At 39.7% G+C, this 22,052-nt stretch overlaps 1 protein-coding gene and 1 pseudogene across 6 annotated transcripts; both read right to left on the reverse strand.

Moving 5' to 3' along the window:
* Positions 1-306: 306 nt before the first annotated feature.
* Positions 307-667, reverse strand: LOC150046894 (large ribosomal subunit protein eL42-like; annotated as a pseudogene).
* A 9,707-nt stretch (positions 668-10,374) lies between these two features.
* On the reverse strand, positions 10,375-16,694 carry Cmtr2 (cap methyltransferase 2). 6 transcript variants are annotated; one of them, XM_090357293.1, is made up of 5 exons: positions 16,542-16,694; positions 15,842-15,939; positions 14,549-14,679; positions 13,743-13,822; positions 10,375-13,565 (listed from the first exon to the last, which is right to left on the reverse strand). In XM_090357293.1, exon 5 carries the CDS (start codon positions 13,544-13,546, stop codon positions 11,243-11,245), a length of 2,304 nt encoding a protein of 767 aa, XP_090213419.1. In that variant the 5' UTR covers positions 13,547-13,565; positions 13,743-13,822; positions 14,549-14,679; positions 15,842-15,939; positions 16,542-16,694; the 3' UTR covers positions 10,375-11,242. The 6 variants fall into 6 exon arrangements, with proteins under 6 accessions (XP_090213419.1, XP_090213420.1, XP_090213418.1 ...); XM_090357294.1 differs by lacking the exon at positions 14,549-14,679; XM_090357292.1 differs by having other exon boundaries at positions 14,549-15,939.
* Between the last annotated feature and the right edge of the window lie 5,358 nt (positions 16,695-22,052).

A 22,052-nucleotide genomic window follows, 5' to 3' on the forward strand; every position in this document is an offset into this window, starting at 1 on the left:
TGAGAATAAATGACCTCTAAGCATTGCATACACAGGGTTAATATTCCAGACATATTCCAAGTTTCTGATTAATCCAAAAAACTATATAAATGCATAATATATATCTTTATTATATGTTTATGGAATGGTAAGTTATATACCTTATCCATAAAATATATTTCATTTTTTTTCAGAAAGGATTTTTTTAACATAGCTAAAATTTGGTCTTTATCACAATAATACAACACGTTCTTTTTAGTGGAGGAGTATTTTGGTGGTATTTTCTATCATTTATTAGTTTTCCATCAGGTAATTCTATAGCTTCAAGATCTTCCCCTTTCAAAATTAAGACCAAAAAAAAAAAGTCGAAAGTTTAGAACTGGATCACTTGGCCCTTTCTCTTCTTGTCTCCTCCCAGTTCAGAATGCTTGCATCTCTTGATGGCCAGCAGCCTCTTGGATCTGCACTGAAGCTATTCAAGCTTCAGCATGGTCTTCTTGGTGGTTTTGGCCTTCTTTCAGAATATTGGCTTGGTCTGGCCTCCGTAGCCACTCTGCTTCTAATCAGAGTGCCTCTTCCCTTGGGCACACAGGGAATCTTTGCCCTTCCTGTACTGGGTCACCTTGTGAGGCCAAGGTTTGCCACACTTCTTACAAAACATCCTTTTGGTTTTAGGTATGTTGACCATCTTTGCAGCAGAGCCATCTGGAGATTCAGAGACCACACACATGCCTTACACTGTGACAACATGATCTTGGTATCATCTAATTTTCAGTTCAAGTGTTTTGTACAACTGCTTCATTTGAACCATTACATACACACACCACTTTCTCTAACTCTACCAACTAAGGGTATAAGGCCTGAGAACAAAGATATCTCAATGGCAAGAACACCTAATCTTAAAAAAAAAAAATCTAAATTCTGTTCTCCACTAAAAACAACTAGTGTTCCTTGAAGAAATGACTGATGCAAACAAAATGGGACAAGGAAATGTTCCAGATGTATTTGGATATTGAACCAGAAAGCAATGAAGTGGTCAAAGAAAGATAGGGGACGGGGTGCCAAACAGACCAAGAAGTCAAACTGATAGTGTGTTCTGCTTTCTAACCTGGGAAAGCTGAGCATCAAAATAAATAATGATAGTAATAGATGATATATATAATTCATTCTATGAGAACTTATGAGTCCAACTGATATTAATAAATGAATAAAATCAATGTTTGATGAGGGACAGGATATTTAGATGTCTTCAAAGTACTTCCTCATAAATTACTCTTACTGCACAATGAAGCAGCCTGACAGATACCACCATAATCAAGTGATCGCCGTGAACATCAACAGTAATCGTTCACATCAAAATGATAAAATACAGTACCACTTGACAACAGGATGGAAAGTAGAGAGCTTAGTTCAATCCGGTGATACTTTAATCACGAGAGAACATTAAGCAAATCCAAATTGAAGGGCTGTCTACAAAATAACTGATCTGTAACCATCACCACCGTCCAGGTCATGAAGGTCATAGGATTGAGAAACTGTGCCAGAATGAAAGGGACTGAAGAAACTTAACCTAACTCAACCCATGATTCTAAACAGGATCCTTTTGCCCTAAATGTTATTGGCACAACTAACATATCCATAAGACTTTCCTAGTTGATATAAATTGTCGTTGCCCAAGATAATTTCTTTAATTGAAGGAAATTCACATCAAAGTAGTCATTGTTTTCAGGGTTGGGGGGGAACGGCAGCACTCGATTGGGAACTTCCTAGTATCCCAAAAGGAGGAAAATGAACTTTCTGTTACTGTGCAGACAGATTCAGTAGTTTCACCTTGTTTCAAAATGGGGAAAAAATGGGAATAACTTAATTTCATCAGTTATTTCCCCTTGAATATAGTTCATATGGGAAAAAGAATAGCTGTTTGGCTCTGAAACTTTATTTAAAGAGTATTGTGTTGGTGTCATAGAAATTTCCAGTGTCAATTTTTTTTTTTGCCAGTCCTGGGCTTGAGCTCAGGGCCTGAGCACTGTCCTTGGACTTTCTCAAGGCTAGAGCTCTACCACTTGAGTCTCAGCACCACTTCTGGCTTTTTGCTATCTATATGGTACCGAAGAATCAAACCCAGGCCTTCATGCATGCTAGGCAAGCACTCTACCATTAGGCCAAACTCCTGGCCCTCCAGTGTCAATTTTTTTTAACTGTATTTTTTTGTCTTTTCTGTTTTGGCATTGGGGATCGAACCCAGGACATTGAACTTGCTAGGCAAGCGCTTTGCCACTGAGCTACATCCCAGCCTTCCAGTGTCAATTTTTAAGTATCAATATGAACCCAGATATTTTTGTATTTGCTATGCTTTAATCCAATACATTTTTATTTACAAACTAGTTCTGTAGCCACATTTGGGGCAGTCAATAGTCTGAATGCTTGCTTGCCTGCCTACCTGCCTGCCTTTCCTTTTTTCTTTCTTTCTTTCCTTCCTTCCTTCCTTCCTTCCTCCCTCCCTCCCTCCCTCCCATCGTCCATCCTCTCTCTCCTTCCCTTCCCTCCCTACCACAGCAAAAGGTTATAGATTCATTGTTTACATATTGTGCCTCAAATCTGGAATCAATCTTGGGCCTCGAAATACACAGGGAAGTGCTTACCTTTCAATTTCTCTTCCAAGTCAATTCACTTTGGGAGAACAAAATTCACAATGCCTTCTCTCAACATCCTTTCTCCCCCAGCCTCCCCAACCCTCTAGCTATGAACGCACAAGAAGAATGGCAAAACAAACACCAAGAAAAGAACATAGCCCAAGGTCATACTATTGCCATTATAACCATCAGCTTCTCTGCATGAAGATGAGGCAGCTAAGGTGGGGTTTTCTAATCATTTTTTTCAATTCCCTGAAACCAGAAATGATAGGAAATAAATAAATTTCATATAAGTTTTCCCATTCCAGGCCCTGTGAGGCAGATCTCAGCCTAGGTGAGTTACTTGTTTCATTTCTTTAGTAGAAACATTTACAGACAGTAAACAGGCCAATTTCCAGAATCTTCTAATTTTAACACTAAAGTTGGCCAATGTTGTATTGTTCATTCCAGCATCTCAATGTTCACGTTTTATCTTAATTCCTTTGATGTGAGAAAGGCTAATTTTTAGAAAGGAAGCTTTCACTGTTGTTAGGAAGAATTTATGCATTCATTAATGAGTCATTTTGTCACCTTATTGAATATTTTCCATGGAGCTACATACTGTTTTTGGTACTAAAGACAGAGCAGTGAACAAGAGAAGCTCTTCCTTTTGTTGAGTTTACTTTTGGGAAAATTGGTCATAGTAAGGTAAATAAATTATAAAAATGGAAAGAAAACAAAGCAGGAAAAAATATACAGAGGAAAATAAAATTTTCAATAAAGGATTTCAAGGTGGACCCCGCTAAGAAGATGACATTTGGGCTAATACTAGGGGGACAGGAGTCAATAGCCACGTGTTTTCTCTGGGGCCGTAGGGTAGGTTTCTGGCAGAGGAAACTGTTTATTTGAAGATCTTGATTACAAATGTACCTTGAATATTTGTGAAATCATAAAGAGGAAAGGGCCACAAGCTAGGGCACAAGGGCAGCTTCTGGGAGCTGAAAAAGGCAAGGACATAATGCCAGCATCACCAATTTATAAAAGATCTTTAAACTCAAAGGAGTGAAATGATTTGAAACAGAAGAGGTCTTAGGACTAAGTGTCTGAGTATTTGAATACAAAGTCAGGGAAATGTGGAAGGCCCAGCAGAGTCTATTGAGAAGCCATAGGCATGAAGTGGGAGCAAAACTGTAGGAGAAGGTAGTATACTGGAAGATTAGTGAAGGATCTGTGTCACGTGCTGCTACAAGATCAAGTAGAATGAGGGTCTGATTCAGACAGAATAGGGGAGACCACATGTGGCCAGGCCAGCTGACAGAGGGTGAGTGAGCCCTGGCCCTTGCTATTCAAGCATCATGAATGATACCAGTGCAAAATGCTGGCTTTTTCATATACAGGGACTCTGATCTCTAGCAAACTTGGCCCACTCTAGAATGCTTCCGATCAGACTATGCGATTCCCATGGGAGAAAAAAAGGTTTGTGAAGGTCAAGAGGAGAGGGTTAAAGGAAAAAAGAACAGAAATAACTCCCAATTGTCTCTCACAGACTCGCTCTACTGTCTTTCTCTTTATCATCCAACACAGTTTTTACCCTCCAAGGCCCTGACTTGTAAAATTATATGTAGCTAAATCCAAGAGAGTTAATATATTTCTTTTTCTTTAATTTTTAAAATCTTATTTGTAATTTATTGTTGGGGTAATATATAGAGGGGTTATAGTTATATTTATCAGGTAGTGGGTACATTACTTATTGAACATTGATACCCCTTCCCATGGGTTTCTCCCACTTTCTCTCCCCCAGTTCCTCCCAATCATCTTGTTTTCCCTGTCTCTTCCCTATTTCAAATAAACAAATAAATGTGTATATAATATACCAGGTACCAAAGTCATATACAGTAACAACACGGGACAAACCATAAGAGGGGAAAAAAAGAGAAAAGAAATAACTCACTACATTAAGAACAACAATCACAAAGATAAACCTCTCGTTTCCATATCCTGGAGTTCATCCTATATTATATGTACATAGCTTTTGAGCTATTGTGATCCTCTGCTAGGAGAATCCTAGACATGTACCAATGATTACAAATGAGGGACACCATGGAGCCCCAGTAAACTCTCTTTCTGCAGAGAAGATATCTCATCAAAATTAAAATGCGCAACCTTCCACAACATGGCATTTCCTATCAGTCAAAAGTTTAACAACCTTTTTCTTCATTCATTTCAAAACTTAAGTGTTAGGTGATCATCTATAAAAGATGCCAGTAACTCATACCTATAATCCTAGCAACTCAGAAGGCTGAGATCTGAGGATTGTGGTTCAAAACCAGCCCAGGCAAATGAATCTAAGAAACTCTTTCTCCAAAAATCTGGAAGTGGATCTGTGGCTCAAGTGATAGAACACCAGCCTTGACCAAAAAAGCTAAGTTCCTGAGTTCTAGTACCAGAACCTACACACACATACACACATATGCATGCATGTGAAAAGAATTCTTGTAGACTGTGCCAAATATAGCCCTGGGCCCCAGAGTCTCCTGCTGACTGTTAGTGATTCACCAGTCCATCTTCTCCACTAGATTTAAGTCCTCCCAGAATTGAGATTACCCTATCATTTCTGAATTATAAGAACAAAAATTCATCAATTCCCTATTCATTAAACTTCTCATACATGACAGGCACAATACTAATTACTTTTCAGGCATTTAATTTATATAGAACCCTACAAAATAGATACAGTTTGCTCTGTGTTTTGGATAAGAAGATTGAGTTTGAAAAGGTTAAGATATTTTACTTACTGGCCATGGAGTAGAATGGTCCAGTGCCCAAATCTGTGCTGAATTATAGGCCAAATAACCACAACTTCATCCCCAGAGCCTGTGAATGTAACTTGTAAAATGGTAAGTGGTCTTGGAAGATTTAAGAATTTTGAGGTAAGAAGATTATCTTGAATTATCCAAATAAGATCAATCTTATCACCAGGATCCTTACAAGACAGAGTAGTCAGAAGGAGATGTGACAGAAGCAAGAGTGGAAATGATAAGGAGGCAGGCGCCTGCCAAGACTTGCAGGTGGTTTTGAAAGTCTGGAAAAGACAAGGAGATACTTCCCCCCAGGCTTCTGGAAACCAAAACAGACAGCTTTACAAACCCCTTGGTTTTAGATGTCTGGTCTTCAGAATGTAAGACAACCTATTTGTCCTTCTATGATCTTTACTTCTCATACATTAAGGCAGTGATTGACACAGCATTCAAGACATGTGTGCTCAGTGAATTCCTGGAGACTTGCCTTTGAAGGTTATTCTGGGCCACTGAGTGTACCCCTAGAAGACACACACACACTGAAGTACAACCTGAACTTATAGCTGTGACTTAAGCATCAAAAGGACTGGATGGAGAAAGGAGAAAGAGAGAAACTGGCTTTTATGTCAACAACTTAGAATCTTTTTTTTCCATTCCCTACACCAGTACATTAAGCATTGCAAATGATCTCATTGAAATTATAAGCAACATTACTTAAGAGATGAGCAAAGATCATATTTTACAATCTCATCCCTTTATTGAATGATTTCATGACCAACTGGAACAACAAACACACATATTCAATCTGCAAATACGGTTTCCCTTACCCTTCTGAAACCACAATGGCCCATTCTTCAAATAAGGAAGATGACATTTTCTATATCAATGTATCAAAAAGGAAAACCTTTCTAAGTTAATAGTCAATATTTCAAAGCCTAGCTGCTTAAAAATTAAGTTTTACAAATGGCTAATCCTGCCTCAAGAATTATTTCCTCTTTTAGTGTCCCAGTGTCTCTGGCCAGTTAAAATCCCACACTTAGAAATTAGAAACCTCTAAAACAGCTTCCAATTGTGTGTGTGTGTGCTGTTCCTAGGGCTTGAACTCAGATCCTGGGAACGGTCCCTGAGATATTTTGCTCAGGGCTATCGCTAGAGCTATGGCTCCACTTTTTGTTGGGTTAATTGGAGATGAAGGATCTCACACACACTTTTCTACCCAGACTTATTTTGAACTACAGTCCTCAGATCTCAGCCTCGAGAAGCTAGGATTACAGGTATAAGCCACCACCATCTGACAAATTCTGTTCTTTTAAAACTAGTATACAAGTAGAAAGATGGGTAAAACACAACTAAAAACAGCCATTTAGAACTGGATCTCCAAGTCATGCTGAGGTGTTCATCTATTTGCAGTTGGTCAAAAATAAATTACTGGGTAGATCTAAACTAAGATCAGTCATTGTCCTTAGTCTAGACTCTCTTGATTAGATGACAAATCCCTGGCTTTCCCAGCTTGCCTGGTTTGGCAGCCAAGGTTCACAGTGGTCCTGGCGGTTTTAGAATGTGAATAAATCACACAGCCCAGAGGTCTATTGAGACCACCAGAAACTCAATTTATTTGTGACCTGAGACAGGATTTTATTGCTTCTCAGATTAACAGTTTAAAGTGTTTTGCTTTTTCTGACTCCAGGGTATTAGTTTGATGTATGATGCAGAGAGATTATTAAATCTTTGGTGCCTTCCAAAGATGTAAATTAAACTATAGCACCTCCTTAGCCACCTTCCTGGAACGAGCTGGGGATTTATTATTAACTTGTCACTCTTGCATGGTCATCAAAACAAGCAATATCACAATTAATTATGCCCACCTATTTGAGGGTTTATTTGTCATCCCAACTTTGGGAAGACAGAATATTACAAAGTCTCTTGATTTCTTTGCAAAATCCTATGAGATCTTTTAGATGACCCAACATTTATATATCTGCATTAGAAAGATGGCATGTATATAATTCTACATTCTTCTACCCATTTTAAATGAAGCTATACTTTCTTTGCCAGGTCACAGTATTAATTACATTGGCTGATTCATTTGGACATCTTCCAAATGAACACACATGCTAAAGTTCTCATCAATTTTGCTACAGTTCAGTGCAACAAAGACAGCATTTGTTAGGTTCTTTCTGCGTGGCAAACAGGAAATGAGTGCAGTATTTGATGTCCTCTGTGGGCTAGTAATGGTACTGGGTCGATTGTTCACTGTTTTGACAGTGAATACTCCTTGCCCTCTTTGACTTTATAGTCTTGATACTTTCAGAGCATTTTTCTCCAATTTATTAACAAGAAGGAATGAAGGGACAATATGAATCTAGATGCAAAGAAGAGAGCAGTGTCTCCCTTTGAAGGAAAGTTTGCACAAAATAAACTCCACGAAAGTGATTCAAGTTTAATGGGGAAGGGTTCCTTTCCCCATCCTGATCCACTATAGAGTTACAGGACAGCACTGCATTAAAAGCATGCCATTTCGTGTCTTCCCCTGCCCCTGTCTACCTATCATATTCCAGGTCACCTGGTTTGTGGCATAATCACTGATGTAGGAAATTTTGAAATGAACTTTATAGGCATGGCTGCCTGGCCTCTGTTCTGCTAGAGAAAATGTCACCTTGCAGTATCACCATTTTTAAGCTATATATAGGTTCCTTGTCATGTTCTTATTCCTCTTTTTAAGTTTTCATTATAGAAATTGTCAAACTTACAAAAAAAGGATGAAATGGGAAAAAATCAACACAATGGTCTCTGCTTCAGGAGTATTTTGTTATTTTTGGTTTTATTATCACTATCTCTTAATCCTTTTTGTTTAAAAAATAAATCCTCTTATACCATTCACTTTTAAATAAATCAGAATATTTTTAGTATAGCTAGATACATATATATGACTACAATGGATTTGTAATAACTATAGTAACAATCATTCTTTATCTTTAAATGTTTCTACCAAATATGTGGTCTAAAAAAATATCCTTTCAAATTGAAAAAGGGCTCAAAGTCTACATATTGAGTTGATTATTTTTGGTCAGTCATTGGGCTTGAGCTCTGGGCCTGTGTGCTGTCCCTGAGCTCTTCAACTCAAAGCTAGCACTCTATCACTTGAGCCACAGCACCACTTCCAGTTTTCTGGTTGGTGGATAATTGGAGATGAATCTCATGGGCTTTTGTGACTTTGAACCCTGATCCTCAGATCTCAGTCTCCTGACTAGCTAGGATTACAGGCGTGAACCACCAAGCTCCCTGCTTGATGTGCCTTTCATTTACACCGTTTCCCCCTATGTCCTTTAGTATCTCACCAAAATAACCTTCAGTAGATTTGTTTTGTTTTGTTTACCCATAATAAATATCTCTTGTCAAAACCTGATATACAGTCCTGGTAAAACTTTACTGCAATATTTTCAAGATAAATGACCAGTAGATACAGTGCAGAGAAAGCCTTGAGTAAACGGGGTACTCAATAATTGTACTTACCCTATCGGCTGAAGATATTAAGGGTAAAAAGGATGATCTGTTTTCCAGATTCCACTTGGGAGGTGTTGTGCCAGAAAGAATGGCCTCTCTCCTTTTCAACTGAAAAAGACATATACCACAAATACTCTTCTTCGAAAAGTATCACAATTATGAACCTCAAGACCAATTGAAAAAATTCAGAGCAATGAATGAAAAACACTTTTCTCACTGTACTTGGGAATGAATCCAGTGCTAGGGAAGTGCCCTACTACTTGAGCCACACCACCAGTCCTTCAGTTTTTAGATTCTGAGATAACCTGAGTTAAACTCAAATTTTGATCCTTCTGATATGGCCTCTCCCAAGTAGATAGGATTTACAGGTGTGTATCACCACACCTCTATTTGTATTTTTGCAGCACTTAGCTTCTTTGGAAAGAGAAATTCCTTTTAAATATTGGTGCTTATCCTCTGCACTCCCTCTCTCAAGTACTATCACAAACCTATAGTAGTATGAACCAGCAACCCAGATGAATAGAAGTTGATTCTAAAATATTTCTGAAATATGTCCTAATATATTCCAGTGCTATAGAGTCTAATAGATTCCTGTTAAAAAATACTAATCATTCAATACTTACTTGAGGGGCTTAAAACAGTCAATATCAGCATTTGGACCTAGGCTTTCAACATCAGCCTAATTAAATGGTTAAAATAAGTAAAAGAAACTACATTGTTACCAACAAAGCATGAAGTCTGTCTAGTGCAAAACTGAATGGTTTTTCTATCAGTCTTCCATACTAGACTTACTATGTCACTAGTGGAACACAAGCTTTTTCTTCCGCATTCTACTCTATTTCTTGTGAATATCTTCCAAAAATATTATAACATTATGGAATAAATTTTAATGAATACAAATAAAAGGAAATGAAGGAACATGAACTCCCATTCAAACCTTTCATAAGTCAGTTTCCAAATTATATTTTTAACTTCATCCCCATCCCCGACGGTTCCTTTTTAGAAAGATGAACACGAAACGTGCCTGCTGAAGATTTTATTCATGAATCTATAATGGAACTCGAAAATAGCAAAGAATATAAAAATTTTAGATTATCAGCCAAATAGATCAGAGACTTTGTTATATTTATTTATTTTTGCCAGTCCTGGAGCTTGAGCTCAGGGCCTGAGCACTGTCCTTGGGCTTTCTCAAGGCTAGAGCTCTACCACTTGAGCCACAGCACCATTTCTGGCTTTTTCTATGTATGTTGTACCAAGGACTTAACCTGGGTCTTCATACATGCTAGATAAACACTGTACCACTAGGCCAAACTTCTGGCCTGCTGTCTTTTTTTAAATATAGCTACAAAAAATACCTAAAAATGCATTCGTAAGACATATTCCTAATAATGAAGAATTCATTTTGTCATTAAAGCTTCCTTATATTGTTAAATATGTATGCAAAATAAATTAAATGTGACTAACAAAGAAAACCTCACAGCTAACATTTGGTAAAGCATTTTATTTATATTGATAAAAATTCTAAAGATTACAAAATTAACTGCTGAATCATTATTTTGAAAATATTTTGAAAATTCTTCAGTATTCACTATTTACATCAATCACATTTGTAACTTTGACATATGAGACAATAAATGGTACCTTAAAATCTAATAAAAAATCTTTTCATTCAGTGGTTGTTTTCTGGAAGTTAAAAATCACATTGCTACAGGAAATATTTCATGATACAGAAGTGTTACCAGATATAAATTTTCATTGTTTTACACATGATCTTTGGTTTGAGGCTGTCTTGTTCTTTGTTAGTTGGAATGGTTATAATTAGTAAAATCTTCACAGAAGAGCACACTAATTTTACCTGAACCATACAAGAAAACTGGTCCAATGGTCTAAAGTAACAAATGGCATATCTTATCAAGAAACCTGGTACACAGATTTCCCTGAAAGCCATATGCAACATGTTGAGTACTTCAGTAAATTTGACTGCTGAGGAATAACTCACTCCCTTTTCATAAATTCCCTCCTCTACTTAACAGCATTAGTAGATTAGAAGAAATTTGTCAGGGAAAAAAACCCCAAAAGGCACAAGGTGCTAATCTTAAGCAGATACATTCAACCAAAGTACCAATAACAAGCATGGACCCACCCCAGGCACACACAATAGTCTGCCACAGGAAGAACTTTTTACACCTATGCATGTGTGCTCCCTGGAGATCAGAACAGGATGGTTTCCAAGAATCAGTGAAAAGATGCAAAAGTCAGCCTTTTTCCAGAATGAAAGGTATGAAACAGATAAGGTAACACTGAAAACTATTAAGTTGTAACTAAATCTTAGAAAAGACATGTTCAACTTCACAACTGAAGGCTGCTAATGAGTTCTCTCTCTACCTGGATAATCAAATGTAAATGTCTTTTAGCAATGGCAGCATTCAAATCCCACAAGAAGTCAAGCAGTGCCCCTTTAAGTAGTACCTCCATGGGCACAAACTGTAAAACCTGTTGGGGTGCATCAGAATTAAGCAAAGTGCTCGACAACTCATTCACATTCTGCAGATGCTGGAGAACTGGATTTGGAAGATTCTGATAACCAACACATAGCAGAATAGCACAGGTCCTTAGGGGCCCAGACGGTGTAGGACAAGAAAATGTGACAAATCGAAAACAATTGTGGAGTACAAAGATCAAGCCAGCCATAAATCTTGTTAAACAAGATAGTATAGGCAAGATCAGAGCATCCCCTGTATGAAGCTGCTGTAATGAACGTAGGAGACAGTCTAAAAACAGATGCTGGTAGAATGGGTCTCCATCATGAAGCAACGAACAGCCGTAAGTCACGAGCTCAGGGGATTCCAAGAGCTGAACATCAAATGGTATATGCATTTTGACATCACAGAGAGTTGGTAAACCCACAAGCAGGCACTTTATTTGGTTGCTGGGTTCTAGAATCTGCTCTTCCTGAAGGCACCTGGTAAGGCTAAGCAACTCAGAAAATATCAGTTCTTCAGAAAAACTGTGACAAGAACAACAATATTGCTGTTTCAGCTTAAACTTGGAATCCACATTCAAAGCTTCTCCTAAGGACTTTTCAATTGCTTCATTAAGAGTCTTTAAAATTTCTCCATCACAGAAAGGTGAACACTTGACCTTTGGCAGTTTCTTTCCTTCTAAAATCTGCCATAAGTGGCACTCAAGGTTAGAGGCTGTCCCTTCTAAAAGCGAGTTTTGCCCAGGAAGGTACACAGCATGCTCTTCAGCCCAACTATTAAAGTATCCCTTGGCTATTTTATCTTTCCACGAAAGAGTTTCCAGCATCTTCCTTTCATTATAGGTCTTAAAATATCTGTTCCTCTGCCCAAACCATTTTGTATTTGTACTACAACCAATGTTAGATTTCTTTACTAGCCAGTTATTTCTGGAAAGAGGCTTCAGTTGGAATTTTTGCATAAAGTACTGCACAGCACAATCTCTTAAGCTATTCAGCTTTGCTTGTTCCCCTTTGCTCATGCACTCAAACAGACGAATGTTCTCTGAAATAGTCTCCAGCTGGTACTTATGAAAAAATGCACAACATTCTTCATGACTTTTAAGAAAAGATTCAGGAATCGCATGATGGGGAAAGAGAGCTTTTCTGGTCATTTCGGTCCCAAAATTCAGCACCATTTTAGATAGGAGAGGATGAATGGCATCTCTTCCCTTATAACAGAGACACACCACATAGACTTCGGAGTTTCCGGCCTTGCTAGTAGCAGGTTTGAAAACATGGACTTGTTCAAAGCAACAGTTTAACAGGTACATCAAGTTTATGGAACAATGTTCAAACAAAGTAAACATCTTTAGGACAAAAGAACCGTTGTTCCCAAGAGTGGTCAGAGCAGTGACAACTTCACAGAAATGCAAAGAAGAGACTAAAGTTTCTTGTTCACCTGGATTTCCTTGGCAATCAAAACTCCCATCTGCAGTGATCAAGTGAATGGTGGCCATGTTGCTTAGGAAATCCTGAAGTCCATTCAGGTATTTCAGGGTCATGATATCCCCAGTGTTATCTGGACCAAAGTACCACCAGTGTAAGGTATTTGCAATAAGCCGGTCATCCATGATCATTATCAGATTGTCATTTGCCTCATGGTATGGATTCAGAGTATTAGCTACCCAACTCCAATCACAAGGGAAATGATGTGATTTTAAATAGTGGTTGAGACTAGCTATAAAAGCTCCAGGAGCCTCACAAAGGTGTAGAGAATTCAGTTTTCCATTATGAAAAGCTTCCTGTGGAATAAGTGGGAAGCTGCACAAAATTTCATGGAATTTACACCATGCTTGAGTACAAAGTTCGGCATTCACAGACTTTCTTACATGAGAAATAATTTTTCCTGCTTTGTTAGTGAATGCAGTATGCTCATGCCACTCGTCTAGTTTCTTATCACTCAGGAGGTTTTTTACTTCATTTAGGGAGTTCTTCAAATCAAGAAAGGCATTAAATTCTGTGTGGTCACAGGTGAAAATCTCACTGGGGTCTGGTAACTGCCACTCGTTATTAAGTGGCTTGCAGTAAGAAAAGTTCTTGGCAAAAAGTTCAAAAATGTCAGCAACAACATCTGGGCTAAAGGTCTCAGAACTTGTTAACTGTGGAGCTGGCGGCTTCTTGCACTTATTCATTTTCAAATCAAATGGAAACCTCGGAAAAGAAAACATAAAATAAAATGAATCAACTTTATTAAGTTTATTGTACATAAATCTGATCACACTATGTCAAATAAAATAGGAAGGCTAACAGCATATTCTGTTATAAAACAAGGAAATATGGACTCAAGAATGAATAAAGGCAGTTTCAAATGCCAGCTCTACTACTTACAGCTTAGTAAATGGCCTGGGAAATTTACTTTATAGCCTAGGATTCTGTTCTTCTTATCAAATACATTGACATATCGCTTTCTGGAAGAAGAAAACACAAATGGCATATAAAAATCACATACAAAAGAATATTTATCAGTAAATGACAGCTCTTATTTGTCACAGTAACTCAGAACTCAAAAGTTTTCTACTATATGGCCTCCATCATGCACACACACACGATTAATCCCTGGACGTGGCCTTTGGACATGTGTACTTGGGTGGTGCCAATCGTCTATACAGGCCATCAAAGTACCATTCATTGCTACAGTCTGGATCTGAAATGTCCCCCAAGGCCTACATGGTAAAGGTTTGGTCCCTGGATGGTACTGGCTATTCAGAGGCAGTGGAGCCTTTACAAAGTGGGAACTAGTGGAAAGAAGTTAGGTTACTGGTAACGTCATCTTAAAAAGGGATACTGAGATCCTGGCCACTTCCTCTCTCCTTCCTGCTGGCCATCAGATGAACAGTTCTCCTCCATTGGCAATATCTCATCACAGGACCAAAGGCAATAGCCCAACTGACCAACAACTGAAACTTTTTTCTTAATTAGCACATATTTTCTAAATGAGGGAGCACTTCACCAGTGACACTGTCATGCATGTATACAATATATTCTGATCAGTCTTCTCCTCTCTATCGTTCTCTTGTATCCCCCCTCCATGAACTCTGAGCCAAAATAAAATTTCCCTCAAGTTATGCAACTTATACATTTTTTGTCAAAGCAATGGGAAGGTAATACACTTATAAAAAAAAAACTGTAGTTACCTTCGTCATGCTGAAAAATTACCAAGAGCTTCTCATGGCATCTCTCTAAACTACAGACTCCTCCCTCTCATGTGAGTTATCAGACAGCTCCATGCACTTACACTATCAAATCTTATTGTTTCTTCTTGCCACTAAAATGCAAACATACTTAAACTCTAAATGTTTTGTATTGTAACACTGCCCAAGAAATTAAAAAAAAAATTGTCTCCAGGAAAGGAAAAATGCTGTAAAGAGAAAGAAGCAGAGTTTAATGGCATGATATTGAAAAGTTCTAAGTTCCAACAGATAGAGCAGGGTCTATCACATGGTACCTGTTAATACAATTTAACAGGTGCGTTAGCTCAGGAATTCTGTAATTATTTAACACATATTCAATGCATTCTATGATTTAAAAAAATTCAAATGGATAAATGTGGGAGAAAAACAAACTGACATCTAAATTGCCATCCCACAAAAAGCAAAAGTTACAGTATTAAAATGGAGGAAAACAAGGTGAGCTATCACCATAATAAATACAATAATATCCAAGTGACTTCATTTCATTAGTAACTAATATTATTATTCTAGCACAATTTTTCAAATTTTTTGATGTTCCATTTGCAAGTTCACCTATTCTACCAGTCTGTAAACTCCCTGAAGTTAACAGGTATTTTCTTGGGCTCACTTCTGATTGCCAAAACATAATTACAAACTACATGTAGGCAGGCGAACAGTTGAAATTGTTAAAATACCCATCAACACCTTTTCTAACTTCACTATACAACTATACTTAGACCATTTCCTGGAAGAAGGCATTTACGCATTCATTAAATCCTAAATAAGGGCAAAGAAAAGCTTACTTTCACAAGTCTGACTGTCTTAATTGACTCAGTGCTCAGTGTAAACTATCATCATGCTTAGGTCTCAGATGTCTTCTATTTTGGAAAAGCTCTGGGTTTTAGTCACATACTAATTAATGGCTGTAGTGCCCCTTGCCTGAACTAAATAGGTAATTGATTTCACATGAGGACAATCACAGGGATTCCGAAATTCACTGTTCTTCATACTATACTTTGGCGGTGTTGCCACCTAGTTTTTATCATTCCCCCTTTACTCATAACCCACACTCTAAAGCCAAAATCCTTTTACGCTGGTGGTCCTTCCATCTGAAACGACCTTCCTCAGGAATCTGCAGAGCCGGCTCCCTCACCCTCTTCCAGTCAGGCTCAAATGTAACACTGCTGGGAAGCCTACCAGGATACTCTTCTGTACTCCTTAGGGTGCTTTCTTTTTCTCATTTCCTTCCACACTTACCCCTAATTTATCCGTACTTCCCGTGTATTGTTTTTCTCCCAAACTAGACTATAAGCTGCACTCGGGCAGGAATCTTGTTTTATTCACTTAGCTATCATCTCCAAAAAAAAAAAAAAGTTTTGAGCAGTGCCTCCCACACAACAAAAGTCACTCGATTTAAGTACCTACTGGAGACAGAACGGAACACCATCCTTAGCACAAAAGGCGATTCTCTGATCACGTTCTGAATGGGTCCTCATTATGCAAAAAAAAAAAAACAATTCAACTTCAAGGCTTCCATGAAGGACTTAAAAAAAAAAACAACTAAAGAAAAGCGGCTGGGAGGTCACAGGATGGAGTCCCGGCCGGAGCGTGGCCTCCAGCTCTGCGGAGGGGCGCGCTCCGCGGCCACCTGGCTCCCCACACGCTGGGACCGGCCCCGGACCACACTCGAGCTTGGGAAAGGGTTTCTGCCAACTTCCGGAGGGACCGGCGCTTCCTCTGGCTCGGGGCAGTTCCAGGGGTGCGAAGTCCCCACTCCCCGCCCCCATTCGGACGGGCCTGGCTCGGGAGGTGGCGGAAACTCGGCCCCGCCCCGCCCCGCCCCGGCGCCGACCTCCTCCGAGGCCGCCCGGGCCCGGAAACTCTGGCCAGGCAGGCCTCGCTTCCCCCGCTCCCCACCCACGTCTCGCTGCGGGTAACAGCTTCGTGGGGCGCTCACTCTGTCGGGTTCGCGACGGCCCCCGCAGCCGCAGGGGAAATAAGGAAGCACACCCGAGAACGGGAGGCCAAACCGTCCTCGCGGCAGCGGGACTCTCCTCCAGGCCGCGCCCCCGCCGAACGCCCGCCGACGGCGGCCATGGGACCCGGACACACCGCGCATGCGCGCGGGGGGGGTTTTAATGTCGGCTAGGCTGACGTCAGCACGTCCACGGCACGCACGACAGCTACTTCCCACACCTTTACTCGGCGAGCTGCTGCACCTGGGACACGTCCCTACCTCTCCGCTTCCCCGTCGCCACGGTAATGGAAGCTGCGCGCGCAGGCCGAGCTTCTAGCCACGCCCAGGGGATGTGGAATGTCTGTCGGGGACACGCCCCCTTCGTCCTTGGCTACAAAGCTTTCTCTCCTGCGGCTGGGTAGGTGTGTGTTCCTCTTGGAAGCAAACTGGAACTTCAGAGACAAAGTGAGTTTAAAAGCCAAACTTGGGAGACGAAGAAATAGTGTGAGTGTCCATAAATCAGGAAGAAAACGACAAAGCTGAGAAGAAAAATACTTTAACAGGCAGCCCCCCCCCAAAAAAAAAACAGAAAAAAAGGAAAATAGCCAATAAGGATATACAACCTTCTCTTATTAAAAAAAAAAAAAAATGAGGTCCAGGAGTGTGGCCTAGAAATAGAGTGCTTGCCTAGCATGCACAAAGCCCTGGATTCGATTCCTCAGTGCCACATACACAGAAAAAGCCAGAAGTGGTGCTGTGGCTCAAGTGGTAGAGCTCTAGCTTTGAGGAAAAAAAGCCCAAGGACAATGCCCAGGCCCTGAGTTCAGGCCCCAGGACTGGCAGAAAGAGAGAAAGGGGGAGGAAATGGAAAGGGAATGGAAGTAGCAATGATTAAAAAAAATGTCTTTATATTCCTATTACTTTGGGCACAGTGAGATATCCAGATTACAAATATTGAGCCACTCTTTTCTGTGGTACCCTGGCTTGGAATTCAAGGCCTCAAACATTCTATCATTTGAACTACATCACGAGACCTTTGTGATTTTGGTTATCTTTCAGATACTATTGCACGGTTTCACCAGGAACAGCCAGCCTCTCTCATCCATCCTCCTTTTGCCTCCTGAATAGCTGGAATTACAGCTATTCATGCCCCAGTATGTTTCTTGAGATAGGGCTCTTTCCAGTCTCCTCAAGAATCAACCACGGATCTATTTTCCATCAACATATGTGGTCTTATATATCTGCATATTCCTTTTTAGTATGAAGTGATGCATAATTATAAGGAATGTGCATGCGTTTGTTAATGTAACTAGTGTGAGTGACTACATGGGAGAAAAGTACAGGGGTGTTTATGAGATGAGTGCCACAAAAATCATGTTTTTAAACAACCTTAAAATAAAATTACAATGTAGTTGATACTGTGCTAACCTCTTATGTATTTTTGCCAGTTATGGAGCTTGAACTCAAGGCCTAGCCACTGTTCTTGAGCTTTCTCAAGGCTAGAGCTCCACCAATTGAGCCACAGCATCACTTACAGCTTTTTCTGTGTATGTGGTACCAAGGACTGGAACCCAGGGCTTCATGCATGCTAGGCAAGCATTCTACCACTAGGCCATATTCCTGACCCCTCACATGTATTTTAATTAAAAGTTTTGCTATAGACTAAATTATTTCCTTCCTTCTGCATATACGTGTTAAAACACTATCGATGTGACTTTTTAAAAAAAATATAGTCTTTATGGAAGTAATTAAGGTAATCTTAAGTACCACTATAATCTGGCAGGACTGGTGTTCTTATAAGAACAGATACCAGAAATCTCTGCACACAGACAGGAACAGTTATCTGACAACATAGTGAGATGCCAGGAAGAGAGGGCTCATCAGAATCTAAGCCTGTCAGCACCTCAATCTTCAACTTCTGTCCACTAGAACTATATAAGGCCCTGCTGTTTAAGTGATTTCTGTCTGTTATGGCAGCCTCAGAAGACTAATGCACACTCCTTTATTCTCTTCCATGTAGAAAGGGCCAAAATAATTTTAAAACACTGTAAGGATTTAAAGGAGAATGTATAGTACTATAGCTGGCTCAGGACTTTAAAAAAAAAAATGTGATAGCTAGGCTCTGTGGTTTACATCTGTAATCCTACCTGCTTGATCTGAAGATCAAGGTTCATAGCCAGCCTAGACAGGAAAGTCCTGAGATTCTTATCTCCAATTTATCATCAAGTGGAGGAGCTGTGGCTCAAGTGATAGAACGTCATCCTTGAGTAAAGGCACAGTGCTCAGGCCCTGGGTTCAAGCCCCAGCACGCGCATGCATGCACACAGACAATGTTAGGAATTAGGAAACACCAACATGTGGAGTAGAGTACAAGGTGTAGCTTGCCCTTGAAAAGTTAATCATGTTCTTGCCTATACAAGACATTTTTTCCTGTTTCCCATTAGGGATCTTTTTATTTTAATAATTGTATTTGATTGTCGGCATGATGTATAGAGGGGTTACAGGTAGTATAGAGGGGGTACAGGTACTTCTTGAACATTGATACCCTTTCCATGTTTTTCTCCCAATTTCCCTCCCTTTACCCCTTCCCAGTCACCTTGTTTTCCCCCTTCCCTTCCCTATTTTAAATAAACAAATAAATCTATGCGAGACATTTTTAAACAAATAACACTGTACAACTAAGCACGGTATTGTGTGGTAGAGGTTAAATGTTGCAGAAGACCAAAGAAGATAAAAATTAGTAAGAAAAATATGAGGAAGGACCAGAGAAACTGATGTTTTAACTTTTATCTTAGCTCAGGAAAAGAACAGGCTTTACAAAAAAAAAAGCAGTTAAGAGGAAGCCTAATATAGATTGTACACAAAGGACAAAAAATTAGGAAAGATAAAAAATGTTGTGAAAGTAGTATCTTAGGCATTTATAACCAACACTCTAGACCATGTCATAAACAACAGAAATTAATTTTCTTAGAGTTTCATAAGCAGGAAAGTCCAAGATCAGAGCCCTTTTCCTACTTTTAAATGGCCATCCTTTTGATTGTCTTCAAGTGACAGAGAGAAAGCAAGCTCTTTGGTCTGTCCTTCGAAGGCTTCTGACCCCAGTGTGAGGACCTCACCTCCTGATCTATCTAAGGCTAATTCCTTTCCAAAGGCTCCATATCTACATATCACATTGAGGGTGAGAGCTTTGATGTATGAGTTTGATGGTGGGGAGACCCTAGGAGGTGGTAAGGAGCCCGACTCTGGGCCCAGATCGGAAGTAAAAGGAAATGATGAAGAGGGAAAGAAATGATTTGAGTTTATTTCTTAATAGATTTAGGGAGAGCAGTGAAATAGTCACATGGAAATTTCCAGAAGGAGGGAGTGAGAAATCAAAGGTGACTAAAGTTCTAGTGGGAAGCCACAGTACCATTCAATCCTGTAAATTTTCAAGTAATTACATCATTATGATATATCCCTAGGAATCATTATGGTACTTCATTTGGAATTGGAAGCAATACCCAAATTGTTAAAGCATTACCCCTGGGGGACTCTCACATTCCGAGCTTACTTGACCCTGTGGCCCAGAGGGATGGATATGGCTTCTCTTCATGAAGGGTAAAGTGCACCCAGGTTCTGGCACATGAACTTCACATCTTCTAGCCATGTGACCTTGGATAGGGAAGACTTTTTCAAGGTCATATTGAAGATTACTTAATGAATGTTACGAGCTTAACACAGGTATTTACACGTAGCTGGTATATGATCAATGCTACTGGTTCCTGAAAATGCCTAGTTGTTTTATTTTTTGTTGTTGTTTTTTCCTAGAAGCTAGGGTGCTGAATTTAACCTTGCATGCAGAGTTTCTCCCTGCTGCTATTTCTTTTTATAGCCAAGATTCTTAATAGAGCAGAAGAGGAAAAGAGAGAGGAAGGCAAAGAAGGCAGAGGGAAAGGAAGAAGGTGACAGAGGCCAAATGATTTCATATCTGTGGCTGTGGAGATGACAGATGTATCTGTTCCCTGACATCCACAATTTGGGCTGCTTTCAAGAGTGGAAATGAGACAGGCTGCAAAATGAGAGAACACCCGACCAGAACAGTGTAGAATGATAAAGGCAAGCTACAGGATAGTTTTACATTGCCTTATGTGATGTTTGAAATATAACAAACAATTCTATATAGCATGCATTTGTACAGACAGAAAAAAAAAAAGTATAAACACATGGGCGAGAAAGATGGTGTCCTCAGGGAAGGCCCGTGGAATTGGCTGTAGGAGGAAGTCACAAGGGGTACCTGTAACGTTTCCATCCTTTTTATGAAGCCCCAAAATAACAGAAAAGTGTTAGTAGGAAGGGGATACATGAGGGTTGCATTTGAATGCTTAAAATACCTCCTGAAAAGTTTAAACATTTAAAGCTTGTAAGTTCTCTACCTAACTTCCAAACTGCATATCGTTTAAAAATCCCTTATTTGCTCAGCTAAATCGCACATATGAATGCTTTTCAAGCATGCACTCTAGAGCCAATTTGAAAATGGGGATAGGAATTTATTAAGCATAGATCATGATGAGATGGGCACCAGCAGCTCATGCTTATAATCCTGGCCACTCAACCACCTCCCCTCCACATCCCCCAAAAAGTCAAAAGTAGAGCTATAGCTCACGTGGTAGTGCTAGCCTACAGCAAAAATGTTCAATCCCTAAGACTGCACACACACACACACACAGCTCATGGCCTAATGTCAATGGCTTATGCCTAGTTACTCAATAAGCTAAGATCTAAGGATTGAGGTTCAAAGCCGGCCAGAGAAATCCATGAGACTCATAGCTCCAATTAACCAGGAAAAGCCAGAAATGGAGCTGTGTCTCATGTGGTAGAGCACTAGACTTGAGCAAAGACTCTCAGGAACAGCATGCTGGCTCCTAGTCCAAGCCCAAGTACCTACACATGTGTATGCAAGAACAGGTCATATATTTACGTTTTATTCAACGAAATATAGAGTTAAGAAACAAATGTAGAGTTAACAAATATACATTAAGATAGGGGATAACCAAAGGTTTCCTCTTGAGGCCCAGCTGATGCCCAGACAGCTCTGTTAAGAGGGACTATAAAACCACATCTGGACTCAGAAAGGAGGACAATGACTGACAAGAAAGGGAGAGAGAGGTGTGAAGGGTAGAGTGACAGAGGGGCATCCTAATTGTCCTGGGGATATTCCTAACCTTTTCCTGATTCTCCTTCTGTTTCTGTTATTGCCCATTTCCCATCTCCCTGTCCTCATCTCTTCTAAGGAACTTCCTAGACTATTCCTCACTTTATTCTCTTTGAGCTCATACTACAACATAGATTTAATTGTCAATTATAGCAACCCCCTATGCGCTGGTGAGTCCAGCCAGGCATGACCCTAAACTGAAGCACATTTACATAACATTTGTCTCTAATATTCTATTTGTTCCGAATATTCCCTATTTGTCCCTGTTAGTAAACTGTGAGCTTTGAAAGAACAGGGAAAATCGCAGCACCCCCTATACC

This window comes from Megascapheus bottae, chromosome 24 (genome assembly GCF_031878675.1).
Source record: "Megascapheus bottae isolate mThoBot1 chromosome 24, mThoBot2.hap1, whole genome shotgun sequence".
Taxonomy (NCBI): Eukaryota; Metazoa; Chordata; class Mammalia; order Rodentia; family Geomyidae; genus Megascapheus; species Megascapheus bottae.

Excerpts from the sequence above, each read along its gene's own strand:
- Cmtr2 (XM_090357295.1), bottom strand. The coding sequence starts at position 13,546 with ATGAATAAGTGCAAGAAGCCGCCAGCTCCACAGTTAACAAGTTCTGAG.